This window comes from Ursus arctos, unplaced genomic scaffold, assembly GCF_023065955.2.
Source record: "Ursus arctos isolate Adak ecotype North America unplaced genomic scaffold, UrsArc2.0 scaffold_18, whole genome shotgun sequence".
Classification (NCBI taxonomy): domain Eukaryota; kingdom Metazoa; phylum Chordata; class Mammalia; order Carnivora; family Ursidae; genus Ursus; species Ursus arctos.
Window position 1 is genome coordinate 23614459 of NW_026622852.1, and position 16090 is coordinate 23630548.

The 16090-nt window shown below is 40.7% G+C and overlaps 1 protein-coding gene across 3 annotated transcripts in view; it reads right to left on the minus strand.

Moving 5' to 3' along the window:
- Window positions 1–15064, minus strand: part of RIGI (RNA sensor RIG-I) — a 43042-nt gene extending 27978 nt beyond the window's left edge. For 2 of the 3 annotated variants that reach the window (XM_026506406.4, XM_057313508.1), the window contains exons 1-2: window positions 8156–15064; window positions 3095–3229 (exon numbers count right to left, since the gene is read on the minus strand). In XM_026506406.4, coding sequence (XP_026362191.2) covers window positions 3095–3229; window positions 8156–8261 — 241 coding nt within the window. In that variant the 5' untranslated portion in view covers window positions 8262–15064. The remainder of the gene's footprint in view (window positions 1–3094; window positions 3230–8155) is intronic. The other variant, XM_026506407.4, reaches the window with a different exon arrangement.
- Window positions 15065–16090: the final 1026 nt, after the last annotated feature.

A 16090-nucleotide genomic window follows, 5' to 3' on the forward strand; every position in this document is an offset into this window, starting at 1 on the left:
AGATTATTTCCAACTGTAATAATTCAAGAACGCGTCAATCTAAGGTTCTCCAACAAAATCACCAGATTTGTCTGACTATACAGCCCACACTCTTTTCATTTGGCTATAAAGAGCATAACAACAAAATGAACACATGGGAACCCACTACCCAACTTAATTAGATTTTCCCAATACTTTTGTGGGAGCGTGCCTCTTTTTTCCCCACTCTTCCATCTCCCTGCAAAGAGACCACCATCCTGTATTTGATGTATCACTCCCTTCATTTTTTTGAATAGTTGCATGGCATACGCTTAATTCCTTCAACAGTGTATGTTTAGGGGCACCTGGGTGGTTCAGTTGGTTAAGCGTCTGCCTTGGGCTCAGGTCATGATTTCATGGATCCTGGGATTGAGTCCCTCATGGGCTCCCTGCACAGCAGGGGAGTCTGCTCCTCCCCCCTTGCTCATGTGTGCGCACTCTCTCTCTCTCTCTTCCAAATAAATAATGAGTCTAAAAAAAATTTTTTTAAAGTAAAAGCTTGAAAAAAAAAAACAACCTATGTTCAGTTTGGCTTGTTTGGAACTTCATAATTATATCCCACTAAATGTAATTTTCTCTGCTTTTTAAAAAGTTTAATTAAAATTAATAAGTTTTATTTGGTGATTTGTATTTTCTAACTGATTTTAAAGCCTTTATAATATATTCTAGATATTAATCTTTTTGGTGATTTATATTTTGCAAATATCCTCTCCCCAGTTTGTGCCTTTTTTTTTCACTTTCTTTTGTATTTGACAAACAGATGTTTTTAATTTTAATGTCATCAAATATATCAATTTGTCTTTTATGGGTAATGCTTTAATATTTGTTTCATAAATCCTGCTGTAACTCAAGGTCATAAAATATTATTCTATATTCTCTTCTAAAATTGTTAAAATTTTGCCTTTTAGAGTTAAGTCTTGAATTCTTGTGAATTCATTTTGTGTGTATGTGTGAAAGGAATGAGCTAAGAATACAAATTTATTTTACGTGGATATGTAATTTAGGGTTTGTTTGGTTTTTAACATTATCCTGTTTGTAAAGTCCTACCGCAATTTATTAAAAGCCCCTCCTTTCCTAGTGATCTCAAACGTATCAGGTTTTCATAAATATATGAGTTTAATTGAAGGCTCTCTATTCTATTTCATTGGTCAGTTGGTCGAGCCAGGACCAACGTTACGCGGTCTCAACGCCTAGCGTAAACCTTGCTGTCTAGAAGGGGAAACCCCAGCCTACTTAATTCTTCTTCTTTAGGAATGTCCTGACTATTCTTGGATCATAATTCTTCCATGTACATTTTAGAATCATTTAGAAATTTGTCAAGCACATGAAAAAGCATGTAGGATTTTTATTAAAATTATACTGAATATATAAATCAATGTTGGAAGAGCAGATATTTTTATGGTATCAAGTCTTTCCATGTGCATGGGTATATATCTCCACTTACATAGGTCTTCTTTAATGTCTTTCAGTAACATTTTATCATTTTCTCCATTTGGACTTTACACATCTTTTGCTACGTTTTTCCTATATATATTACAACTTTTGTGACTATTCTAAGTGGTATTCATTTTGCACTACATTTTCTATATGCTTCCAGTGGCTAGAAATACAACTAATTTTTGTGCTTTATTTTTATTACAGTATAATTAACATACAGTGTTACATTAGTTTCAGGTGTGCAACATAACGATTGAACAATTCTATACGTTACTCAGTACTTATCACGGTAAGTGTACTCTTGGTCCCCTTTATTTGTTTCACCCACCTCCCCACATACTTCTCTTCTGGCAACCACCAATTTGTTCCCCATATCTAAGAGTCTATTTTCATTTGCCTCTTTTTTATTTTGTTCATTTTGTTTCTTAAATTCCCCATATAAGTGAACTCACATGGTCTTTGTCTTTCTCTGACTTATTTCACTTAGCATTATACCCTCTAGATCCATCCATGTTGTTGCAAATGGCAAAATTTCATTCTTTTTGATGGCTGAGTAATATTCCATTGTATATATACAACATCCTCATCCTTTCATCTATGGATGGACATTTGGGTTGCTTCTATATCTTGGTTATTATAAATAATATTGCAATAAACATAAAGGCTCCTGTATCACTTTGAATTAGTATTTTCATTCTCTTTGGGTAAATACCCAGTAGTGGAATGACTGAATCATATGGTAATTCTATTTTTAATATTTGGGGAACCTCCCCAAATATTTCCACAGTGGCTGTACCAGTTTGCATTCCCACCAACAGTGCATGAGGGTTCTTTTTTCTCCACATCCTTACCAACACTTATTATTTTTTGTGTTGGCCATTCTGACAGGTGTGAGGTGATATCTCATTGTGATATCTCAATATCTCACTGTGGTTCTGATTTTCCTGATGGTTAGTGATGTTGAACATCTTTCCATGTGTCCGTTGACTGTCTGTATGCCTTCTATGGAAAAATGTCTATTCATGTCTTCTGCCCATTTTTTAATCAGATCGTTTGATTTTTCAGTGTTGAGTTGTGTAAGTTTTTATATATTTTGGATATTAACACCTTGTTGGATATGTCATTTGCAAATATCTTCTCCCACTCAGCAGGTTGTCTTGCTTTGTTGATGGTTTCCTTTGCTGTGCAAAAGCCTTTTATTTGGTGTAGTTCCAACAGTTTAATTTTGCTTTTACTTCCCTTGCCAAAGGAGATAAATCTAGAAAAATGTATGTATGGCTGATGTCAAAGATATTACTGCCTATGATTTCTTCCAGGAATTTTATGGCTTCTGGTCTTGCATTTAAGTTTTTAATCCACTTTGAGTTTATTTTTGTGTAAGGTGCAGAAATGCAACTAATTTTTGTATACTGATCTTATATCCGATAAACTTTATAAACTCTCCCAATAATCTCTCTGCAGATTCCTTTGGATATTTCAGGTAGGCAATTATATTATGTGACTGAAAATAATCTTTACATTGTCTAAGATTAAGAGACATGAAACACATGAGGATAGCTGAAAATTAATAGCATTTCACTTCGACAGCATTCCGAAACAGTAAACTCCTCTGACTCATGAGTAAGAAGAAGGAACTAACCTGCGTGACCAAGGGCATCCAAAAAGCCACGGAACCAGCCTTCTTCCTGGAGCTCCAATAGGAACTTAAGAAAAAGTGAGGCGGCCTCCGTCGTGCCCTTATTGTTTTTCTCAGCCTGGATATGCTGCACCTCATCTACAAACAGAAGCAAGAGTGGCTCATGAAACTGCACAACCTCTAACCACTGGAAGAAAAACCTGAACAGGGTTGTCAGACTTTCTCAAACAGGGATGCAATTATAACAAATCCCAGCAATGAAAGGAACTGCAAGAAGGCAGCAAATTCTCTGTTCAGGCAGATGATGCCCATTCTTCGCCAACCAACCTTCCCTCCCACCCACCCCCATCCTCTCTAGAAACTTCTCTTAGTTTGGTGTGGAAGTCTGGGAACATATTCCAGGGCAATTCTTTAAAAAGTGAGTTTCTTAATGATGTGTGGGAAATTATCCCCCCTAGATGAGGTAGAAGAACAAAGGCTTCCTCCAACATTGTGATACTCCCTTGTTCAAAAGTCTGAATTAATGGCAGGACTACAAGAGTAGGATAGGACTACTCCATGGCATCTTTAATGACACCAGACTAAGAAAGCAGAGTTAGAAATAAAAAGGTACTTTCATGGTCCTCTTTCCACGTTTTTGCTTATGGGAGGAATATGGGAGGAAAGAAAAAGCAAGAGGAGTTAAACAAACATGAGGCCAGGGAGCAGGAAACTACCCTCAAAGCTGCTGGTGGTCATACGACCTTGTACAGTCTCTCCATGTCTGGGGAGGTGATGATTAAATGGTTGCCTTCACATGACCTGACATTTGAGAGTGGTCCTTTTTTCCCCCTTATTGACAGTGGAATGTAAATTCCAAGGAATAAGCCAGTTGTCTGACTGGTTAACTGCTGTATCCTCAGAGATTAGAAGAGGCCCTTCTACCATATAATAGACGCTCGACAAAGGTATACCTAATGAATGAAGAAAGGATGGGATAGCTTTCTTCTCTGCCAAAGTCTCTGCCTTGGGAACAATAAAATTAACCATTTTAATGTGTCAGACCCAATGGTTTTTAGAGTTGTGGATCCATCACCACTATCTGATTTTACTGCACTGTCATTACTGTAAAAAGAAATCTTGTAGCCCTTGGCAGTCACTCCATCTCCCTTCCCCTTAAACCCAGGCAACCATTAATAGACTTGGATCTCTACAGATCTGACTACTTTTCATATGAATGAAATCATACAATATGTGGTTTTTGTAACTGGGGTCTTCCAATTAGCTTAATGTTTTCAAGGTTCATGCATGTTGTAGCTTATATCATCCATTCCTTTTTCATTGCTGACTAATATTCCATTGTATGGATACACTACATGTTGTCTACCCATTCATCAGTTATTGAACATTGAGGTTGTTTCTACATTTTGGCTATTATGAAGAGCAATGCTATGAACAGTCATGTACAAGTGTTTATGTGGACATATGTATTCACTTCTCTTGAATTTATGCCTAACTGTGAGATTGCTGGGTCATATGGTAACTCCATTTAACACAATAAGGAATTATCAAACTGCTGTCCAAAGGAGCTGCACCGTTTTACATTCCCACCAGCAATTAATGAGGATTCCAATTTTCACACATTCTTGTGTGCCAACACTTGTTTTTTCCTTTTATTTTATCTATTTATATTAGTTTTCTGTGGCTGCAGTAAAAATTAGCACTAACTGGTGGCCTTAAAACAATAGAAACTTATTCGCTCACGGTTCTAGAGACCAGAAGTCTGAAATCAAGATGCTGGCAGAGCTACACTTCCTCTGAAGGCTATAAGGGACAATACAACCCTTCCAGCTCCTAGTGGCTATGGCATTCCTTGATTTGGGGCCACATCAAATCTCTGCCTCTCCACATTTTCTCCTCTGTTTGTCTATCTTGTGTCTGCATCAGTACAACCTCTGCCTGTGTCCTCACATGACATTCCCTTTGTCTCTCTGTGTCTTTGCATGGCTATCTTCTTATGAAGATACCAATCACACTGATTAGGATCCCATCCTACTGATCTTAACTAATTACTTCTATAAAGATCCTCTTTCCAAATATGGTCACCTTCTGAGGTCCTAGGGCGTAGGACTTCAATTATCTTTTTTGGGGAGTGCGCGATTCAACCCATAATAGCAACCTACCTTGTCACCTATCCCAACTTTTCTGGGCACACAACTCTACCTTATTCCTTTGAGAGGTCCTTACTCCCAGGCCTCCCTGCTGTTTGTTCTTTCCTTAGACATGCTACCAGCCATTACTGACACTCCACATGAAGGTCCAGATTTATCCTAGTCACAGCTGAACCCTTCCCAGCTGAACTGTCTTGCTGTATCAGGGGCAGTTTAGCTTTACTCTGCACATGCTCAGGCCCATTCTGCTGTTACCTGGCCCCGATAACTGCTACTGAGTAGTGCTACTTTCCTCAAAAGCACTGGAAGTCCAATGCAGGGAAAATTCTATTTTTGGCTGTCGGTATTTCCCACTACCTTTGCCATGCAGGCCACTCTGTGATGCCATCCTTGGCTTCCCAAGGTAGAATTTCTTGATCTCTTTTCTGTGCTTTCTTCATCTCTTTACATGCCTTTGACTACGGCACTGACACCACATAGTATATAGTAACTATTTGAGTGTCTATCTTTTCCCATTGACTGTGATCATGGACATGCTGAATTCATTTTTGTCTTCATCTTTGTATTCTAATCATCAACAAAGTGCCAGGCTCATGCATGTGTCCAGAGAATGTTACTGAAGGAATGGATAAAGACTCAGAATACTGCTCCCTCCCAGAATACTACCCAGGGCCCCTCCAAGATAAGAGTTAGCTTTTGACTCCAAAGGGATACTGCAAAAAACCTATAGCCCACAACCTGGTCTACCTTGAAACACCCTGGATAACCTATGAATAAGCAAAGCCCTGCAGTAACCTAGTTGCCATGCTAGCTCTCCAGAAGAAACACGGCTACGATTCCCCTTTCCCAAGATTCAACTGAATGCACAATATCCAACACGTGGAGAGCAGGAATACGGTAAAAGACACTGGATATTGCTGCTGTAATTTAAACCTATTGGTGTACTTGTGTGTGCATGGGGGAATGTATGGGCATAAGGAGAGTGTGGATAAGCTCCCACTTATAAGGGCAAAAAAATGAGTCAAAAATGTTTATATCCAGCCATAACACTCATGTCTCACCTTCCTGACTGAATCCTGACATAGAATATACTTGTCACAATTAAGGTTAACTAATAGAATCCAGAGACATCCAAGAAAAAAATGGGGGACGGAGAAACATTATCAATCTAACAGAAAACAGAAAAAGATGGGAAGAAAGAAAAAAGTTTATAGATACATGTGCACATAATAAAGTACAAAAAAATAAAACCTCTATGGTGTCTTTACCATTCAAAAATAAGACAAAAGTACATATAGTGTTCTTCAGCCTGGTGTCTCTATTTACCTTTTGGTATTTTCATTGTGATTGCATTATAACTACAAATTAAACCTACTATATATATTAAAAACTACACCACCTTTGTGCTCCCATGCACACTATGGTTTTCCAGCAGAGCACACACCACGTTTTGTCATCTATGGTTTATTTAGTAACCTGCCTTCACATATGCATTCTGATCTCTATCAGGGGCCATTTCTATCACACTCACCACGGATTTCTTAGTTCCTAATTGGACACTTCTTATTAGATAATATGTGTGGTAATATGTGTCAATTCTCTCCAATGTTAGCAAAATGCCTGACACATACGAGTTCTGTGAATCGACACACGAGAGCAAGAAAGAATGGGATTCACAACAGTTTGTTAGTGTTTCATTCATGCCAAGATTTCTAAAAGAGATGTCCTGAAGGGGCGTACATTCTTCAGGGGCCCAGGCTACTCTCTGATCATTAGGATGTTACTTTGTTACCTCTCTCCAAGCGCAAATAGAAAGCAGAAGCCCACCTTTCGTTGGTGGTATTTTTTTTTTATTTAATTAATTTTATTTATTAATTACAGAGAGAGACAGCCTGCGAGAGAGGGAACACAAGCAGGGGGAGTGGGAGAGGAAGAAGCAGGCTCCCAGCAGAGGAGCCTGATGTGGGGCTCGATCCCCTAACGCCGGGATCACGCCCTGAGCCGAAGGCAGACGCCTACCGACTGCACCACCCAGGTGCCCCTTGTTGGTGGTATTCTTTCACTCCTCACTCCACAACCTGTGGTTTTGCTGAGCAATTAGCACTCAAATTACCTGTCTGCTTTCACGCAATTTCCCAAAACTGCCTCACATCAGGAAAGATATTTAGGCACTTGGAGCCTGAAAAGGAGTTGCCAGATCCCCTCTCTCATTTCAACTCCTCCCAGGCACTACCTCCCTTTTCCTCTTTCCTCAAAGCCTCTGCTCATCTCCAGCATAGTGCACCTGGATTCAAATTTACAAAGTGGCATTCATCCATCATCAGGTGTCTCAAAAGCTAGACAGAAACACCTGAAGTGAAGCCTGCAGCCATTCAGTCCAGAGAGTCTTGCCCCTCTCAAGCTTCCAGTTATTCCTAAGAGCAAATAAGACCCGGCTAGAGTAACTGTCAATTCCTTTGGAGCTTTGATAGCATTTTGTAATCATTTATGTACATCTGTCCTCACCAGTATCCCACCCCCAAAATCTTGGGCTGTAAAGTATTTTAAAGAAGGGCCTCTATCTTACTCCTGAATTTCTCTCAGTGCAAAGCTGAAGACGCCATAGACAGAACCATTAGAGAAAATAAATGAAATGGACAATGATTTGTTTCCCCATCTTTGAACCTAAATAGATGTGCAATCCTACGCCAGTCATTTCACTTCTCTGGGTCTGTTTCTCCATCTGGACCTCCAAAGGCTCCTCAAATTCTCCTGGCAATCTTCAATCTAAAAATGCTGTGAGGATCTCGCCTCAACACCCCCGTTCTTAGCAGGCTACTTGGCGCTGATTAAAAGACAGGGAAAAAGCAAGGGAAAAGCAAGTTCTGAGTTACTTCCTTGCTCCAAAGGGCAGGCATCACTGGGGACCACTCACCGTCCTTAAACCAGGGGGCCATGTAGCTCAGGATGTAGGTAGGGTCCACAGTCTTCACGACATAGTCCCGGAAGGCGTGCAGATTCTGCCGATCCTCAGCCGACATGCCGGTGGCTTGGCTCCCAGCGAGGTCCCTGCCTCACCCGCGCTTCACTCCTTTGAAAGCCTGTCGGCGGCTGGCTTGCACGGATCTTCTGAGAAGCCTACCCAGACCCAGTGCTGAGAGGCGGAGCCGCCGGGAAATCTCCACAGCAGACGGGAAACCGAAACCGCAACTAGGAGCCTGCAGGCGGGCCAGGGCTTGCCACCGAGGCTGGACTGCCGCAGGTCCCCGCCTCCCTGACCGCATTTTCCCCTGAGCTTTCGCGTCGTCTGGCTGCCTGGTTTGCAGACCTGTGGGCGCTCGCTCACCCAGAGGGACCAAGGATTCCTGGGAACTTTTCTGATTATCTTTTTTTTTTCTTTCCCCATTTTGCTTTTTATCTCAGGAAAGTTCAGACTCAATAAAATATGCACAGATTTTAAGTGTATAATTCCATGAGCTTTGAAAAATGTGTATGGGTGTAACTGCTTCCTCCAGGTCATGTAGGTCCTATAGTAAATGCATGTTTAACTTCACAGAAACCTGCCATCTGTTTTCCAAAATAGATGTACCGGTTTGCATTCCCACCAGTGGAGTAAGAGCTCCAGTAGACACACATTGGTCAACTTGCCATTTTGGTCAGTGTGAAATGGTGTTTCATTGCGGTTTTAACATTAACTCCTCAAATAGTTATTGATGTGAACACATTTGCATGTATTTATTGGCCATTCATTCCTCTATCATCTTTTGTGAGGCATTTATTCCCATCTTTTGCCTAATTGAGTTTTCTTTGTATAATGGATTTACAAGTTATTTATTTATTCTGGATATGAGCCCATTGTCAAATATATGTATTCTAAATATTTTTTCCCAGTCTTACGGTTTCATTTTCTTAAAAGTGTCTTTCAAGCAAATGTGAAATGATACAAAGAAAGCAAATGGAGTCATGAGACAAAATAATGGAGGTTGGAAAAAACTATTTTAATACAGTGGTAAGAGCATATCTCTCTGGGTAGGTCACATTTCAGCTGAGCCCTTAGGAATGAGAAGGAATGAACTATTCAAAAAAGTAGGAAGAGAAGGATTCCAAGCAGAAAGGACAGAAAGCACAAAGGAGTCAAAGAGAAAAAGTGAACAAGGGATAAATGCCATGCAGTGTTGCTGAACTGGTAAAAAGGGCCTTGTAAGGCAAGGGATAAAGGAACACGTTGCAGGATTTTAAGCAAGGAGCAACATAAATTGATGACTTTTTTTTTTTTTTTAAAGACTTTCTGGCTCCTATGCAGAACAAGTAGATTGATGAGAGGTGACTCAGGTAAGAGATGAGAGCACAGATAAGGACAGTGGCAGTGTAGAGTATAAGAAATGAAATGTTTCAGATATAGAGATAGGACTGAGTAAACAGCAGTGGAAAGGAAGAGGGTGGGGAAAAATCAAGGCTACATTTCAGGCATCTGGTCTGAGCAACTAGGAGAATGGCAGCACCATGACTAAAATGGATAAGACAGGTAGGTTTATAGCTTATTATATCCTAGTGCGGAAAACAGGCAAGAAAGTAAGTAACAGTAAGTTCAGGAAGGAGAAATAAAGCAAGATAAGGGAATAAAGAGTAATGAGGGCTGCTTATATAAGATGAGCTCATCGGGGAAGACCTAAAGGAAGTGAGAGAGAAGGTCATTTGGGTAAAGAGCATTCTACTAAACAAACAAAGTGCATAGGAGAAAAAAAGAAAAAGAAAACACAAAAAAACAGGAGTGAACCAGGCCTGCAAAAGAAAAAAGTGGTGAGCAGAATTGCTACAGGGAAGTGCTCTGGGGGAAAGACAGAGAGGTGGCCAAGGCAGTTCACATACAGCCTGACAGACCACGAAAAGGACTTTGGCTTTGATTTTAAATATGATGGGGAACCATGGCAGGATTTTAAGGGAGTATAAGATCTGTTTTTAAAGGATCACTGTGGTTGACTGGAAGGAAAGAAGCTGCCGGGGGACAGGGTGGAAGCTGAGTAACCAGGTAAGAGGCTTGTACCAGCACTAGTCTTGGATCAAGATCAAAGCTGTGTAAGTGGTAAAGTTGCAGGATATATAATCCTAAAATCACACATAATCTGGTGATGAATTGGACGTAGGACATGTGAGAAAGAAGGCAAGGAGAATTCCTATCTGTTTAGTCTGAGCAGCTGCAGGAATGGTGGTGCCATCCACCAGCACGGGACACTGGAAGATGGGCAGGCTTGGACGAGGAGATCGAGAACATGCTCCTTGCTTGCTGATGAGAACGACCCACAGGCAGTGCTTCCTAAACATGAATGCCCAGTCAGGTCTTATTAAAGGACAGATTCTGACCTAGTAGGTCTGAGACTCTGCATTTCTTACAAGCTGACACTGGTGATACTGATGGTGCTGGTCCACAGACCTCATTCTAAGTAGTAAAATAACTGAAAAACATGAGATAAAGGAAAAGAGGGGATAATTTAAAAATCAATATTCCTACTAAAGGGGGGGGGGTAAGTGAAATCCCGAGCATATGTGGAGGAATGTCCTAGAACAGTGGTTCTCAAACTCTGGTTTGTAGGCCAGTAGCATCAGAATCACCGGAACACTTGTTAGAAAAGCAAATTCTTGGCATCCCAGATGTTCTGAATCAGAAACTGTGGGTGTCAGCCTCAGCAATCTGTCTGGACAAACCTTCCAAATGATACTGATGCATGCAAAGGCGGGAGAACTAAAGGCCTAAAGAAAGAGAGCTTCATCCATAGCGAAGATGGATGCTATGGTAGGTTGAATGCAGAAATTATAATTCACTTTTCCCAGTTTTACACCTTTTGCTAGAGAGGCATTGTTTTGGTAAACAGGTAAGGTTTATGTTTGCCCAAACCTAAACACGTGGTAGAGACAAGTGGGAGGTTTGAGGAGGAAAAAGATGTGAAACGTACCCATTATACCAATGAGCAAGAACACTAAAGAAACTTGTCCTCCACTAACATATATCGTATGAAGTTGAGGCTGGGGATTGTGTTTTCATGATGACACCAACCTGCAGTTACTAATTTCCTTCAAAACCACTCAGCAGGATGCATGTAGGCACAGCTGAAGAGTTGGAACTGATCTACACTGAGGTCTTGTTAGGTAAACTGTTGCTGTGCAATCTGACATGTGACTTATTTTCAAACAGGCCAAAGCTAAAAATTGTTTTAACATTTTAAAAGTGTTGCCAAAAAAAAAAAAAAAAAAGACTATACAACAGCGACTACATATGGCCCATAAAGCCTAAAATAGTTACTATCTGGACTTTAAAGGAAAAGGTTGCTGACCCCTAAACTAAGTAAACGAGGAGAGACATAAGGACGAGAGAGCTGGAGGATAATGTAAGGGAGTGATTTAAACATAATCTGGAAAATCACAGCTAAGCATGAAGGAAAGTATAGAAATGGAGGGTAACTGATAGGGTAAGATCAAAAGATTTTACTTCCTAGTCCTGTATTCTAAAAATGGTATTAGATATTCTTGTAGGTAGCCTAATCTGCTGTACCCAGAGCAGAATTCCCTGATTCAGTGACCACATGAGGATAACAGTGACATGCTCCAAGAATTTAAAAAGAAGATGAACCTCTTGGAAGTTCTGTTTATGTCCTACTGCATGCAGGGCACTGCACTTGATACAGGAGCTATAACATAAAATTGAAGAGGCAGGAAGGTATATGGGACTAGAGGGAACACTTCGTGGTCTCCTCTGAAAGCTTTCCTTCTTTTGCCAGCCTCCTTAATCTTGTATTCTCTAGAATCTTCACTTAGGCCTGCTTCTTTTCTTCTACTCTCTCTGGGAGAGCTCATCCACTTCCACGACCTCACGAGTACTCCCTAGTCTCCCAGTGACTCCTCAATTACCTCCCTAGTCCCAATCTCTCCTCAAGACTCATACTCCTATTTTCAGCTACCCACTGGAAATCTTCATCTGCCTGGGTGTCTTCCATGCTGTCCAACAGAATTTTCTGTGATGATGGAAATGTTCTCTCCCTGTATTGGCCAGTATGGCAGCCATAAGCCTTATTAAACAAAATTTAAAATTCGGTTCCTCAGTTTTACTAGCCGCATCTCAAGCAACATCCACGTGTGCTTAGTAGCTACTATATTGCACAGTGCAGCTCCAGGCAGCTCACTCTCAAACTGAACTCATCGTCCTCCCCCAAGCTATCCCTATTCCTCTATTTCCTACCTTGAATATTATCACCAGACATCTAATTCTCACAAGGGGGAAGAAAAATCTCATTTTACAGACTTTTCCCTCCTCCTCACAGCCCATCCTCATCTACATGGTACCCCAATTGTGCCTAGTCTACCACAGAAATTTACTGAATCCAGCCTCTCCACTGGATCCCTGTTCTTCTCCAGGCCCTTCTGATTCCTGGTTTGAGCTACTGCAGAGCTTCTCAAGCAGCCTTTCACTAAGGCTTTCCTGCTCCCAGCTTTCTTCTACATTACTGCTGGCTGTTTAAGAACAAATCTAATTTCTCAATTCCCACCTTCTTTAAAATTCCTGTTGGCTCCACCCTACTCATCGTTATAACCCTAGCGTTTGGCACAGACTTGGACCACATGTACTTGGTGTTTGATGACTAAATGAATTTTACAGACGGAAATGCAGAGATAGCCTTTTCCCACTGTTTACCTATTTAAAGTGCAGATGGTCAGAGAAGCAGCCTACTCCAGGCAAATACTAGGTATCTAACTCTGCCTCCTCGTGTTTATATAAATGTTCATCATCTAATGTTGTGGCAAACATCACAGTCGCAGCTTCTGTGGGAATCAATTTATCGACTCAGACCTTGGCCTAACTGGACTTCCATGTGCCTTGCCTGTTGCTCTTCTCAGGCACAAATTCAATGGATTTACCATCCCCCCAAATACTTGCAGATAAAGTAAGAATTTCCTAATTTTCATGACATTGTAACAACCAATCTTACTGTACTTTTTAAAATGGTCATATTGTGCTGTTTTCTAATACCCAACTGGTCGAGGCATTGACTAAAAACTCAGAACGAGGAAATCATCATTTACCAAGTTTTTATTATCTTCTCTGTACGTATGCCAGCTGCTACAGTGGAACACAAACATAGTTTAAAGGACAAGATAGAATACCCATGACACAACTCCCCTTTTCTTCTTCATCCTTTATCTGCTGCCATCAACCACAGCATCTCCCATGTATGCTTCCAGCCTTATTGATCACTATCAATTCCAATCACCTCCACCTCTACCCATTCTAGTTACTTCCAATCATGCCTAGAATTAGACACACTCTAAAGTATTTCTTCAGTCTTCTTACACCTACCTCCACTATTATCTACTCGAACCTCATTGGAAAACGAATTCTTTGGTATCTCCCTGTTCTTGAAGTATAATGGTCACTTCATAGCTTCACTTCCTTCCCTACACAGCCCAGATACCAGAATGCATCAATTCAACTACTCTCACCAGTATCTCACTCAACTGCTTTGCCCCTGTTGTTTTACTAGTAACATTCAGCAGAACTCCAACCATAAGCCATCCATTTATTCATTCACTGTATAAATACTGAATACATACTAAACGTCCAACATTAGTTTCTGCTTCTACTCCCAGTGTTGAATGCTACCAGGACAAAATCACGAAATCTTGGTGTCCCATACAATATCCCATGTCTTAAGGGGCGGCCTCAGGCCTTAGCACTCATCAGGAATTCTCAGCTAACCCTCTCTCCACGACCCTCAGTGACCATTTCCTCATTCCTCTCAAGCCCAATCTTATTTATGACCCACCTTTCTCAGAAGTTAGCACTTCTTCCTACTTCATGGAGAAAAGACAGGCTTTACAGTATGAACAACCTCATCTCAATGAATCTACTCACAGAGGTTTCTTTGTGCGTTACCTCCTTCTGCCCCTTTAGAGCAAGACTTGCCTCTCCTCTATCGTTACCAATTCACTTACCTGTGTTCTGTGCTCTGCCATTCAGGAACTCAGCTGCATCCATTACTCCTCTCCTTTGCCTTTAACTTTTCCTGTTCCAAGGTCTCCTTCCCAAAAAGCTTGTCTTCCCTCCATCCTAAATTTAAAAGAAAAACTCTCCTTTGATTTTATACCCCTCACAAGCTTGCTTCTGAGCATGGAACCAAGAGCAGTTATAACTGTGTATCTCGGACTAAGATCCCAACAGGCCGGGCCTTATAAACAGACCAGAACACCTCTCTAGTGACTGTGGCTCTTTCTCACAAAGCAGCTTTAATAGTTACTGCATGTTTGCCTTCGTGACTTTTTTCCTTTTGCTGAGTATACGTGACTGAAAACTCTGATTGACACACTCATACAGGTAACCCTGCAGGCCTATAGAGGCAATTTTATTAGCTTGTTTTGAAATTATTTCAAACTTACAGGAAAACTACAAAAATAGTACAAAGACTTCCTGTATTTTTACCCTCAACTTTTAACATTTTGCCACAATTTACTTTATCACTGTCTCCATCTACACATGTAGGTTTTTTTTTTTTTTTTTTTTTGGAACATTTGAGAGTAGGCTACATACACAATGATCATGATTTATCTTCCCACATAGGTTTTTCTAAATACATCAATCCCTGGACAGGTCTGTATAGTAGTGCCCTCCCCCCACCCCCAATCTGCAGTTTTGTTTCTCGTTTCAGTTATCTGCAATCAACTATGATTTGGAAGCCTTTTGAAGTAACTTGAGGTTAATCAATAGTAGCCAAATGCTACATCACAACGCCTAGCTCATTCACCTCATTACATAGGCATTTTGCCATCTCACATCACAAAAAGAGTGAGTACAAGTTATTTTGAGAGACCATATTCACATAACTTTTATTACAGCATATTGTTAGGATTGTCCAATTCTATTTTTATTGTTAATCTCTTATTGTGCCTAATTTATAAATTAAACTTTATCACAGATATGTCTGTAGAGAAAATACTATGTACATGGTTGGGTACTACCTAGTTGCAGGCATTCGGTGGGGAATCTTGGAACTTATCCCTTGCAAGGGGGTACTAAGTTCTGGTCTCAATGATAGCTATATTATAGTAATTTAATCAGTTAATATTTCAATTGTACATAGCTTAATGAACTTAATGTTAGAAATGAACCCATGCTCAGAATTCTGATGAAATCTGGTTTGCGAAGAGGAACGCTTCTCCTCTACTTCCCATCCCCTGGCCCCATTGGTGGGAACACCGGGGCTAGCAACAACCCAAACCAGGTTATACACGGTTTCTGGTATCCTGACGGACCTTCTGGAAAGTTTTCTGAGTCCAAGGTTATGCTGACTGGCTCAGGGTGCCCATACCCACTGGCAGAGGACTATAATTCTTCCCCAGGATGGAAGAACTCCCAGGAAGTATGGGCCATCAGCTTACCTTGAATAAGTTGTTGCCCTTTTGTACACACAGCCCATCATTAGTACACATTCAATGGGTTGGGGAAGAGCTTAGATTGGCTCCCACAGAGCTTCCTGAGAATGGGAAGTGAAAGAAAAAGTTCTCCCGCCATCAATCTAAGGATTGACGAAGGAGCAAGTACAAATGGTTGGCTGCATTTCCTTTAAACAAAAAAGTTGCAAAAGTCACAAAAACACTGAAAACCTGAGGTAAGATAAAATGCCTCGTGGACGCTGAATTCAGATGAACAGGTTAAAAGAATATAGTGTTAGGCTAAAAGTTGACAGTGGAACTCTCTAAAAGCAGAAAGCAGGTCTTAGCCGATTTTTAAGATCCCTACCACCCAGTCATCCATCCAGTATGTGCTTTAAGCACTTCCTATGTGAAAGAAAACAGAAGGGATTTACCAGTACACATACATACAGTT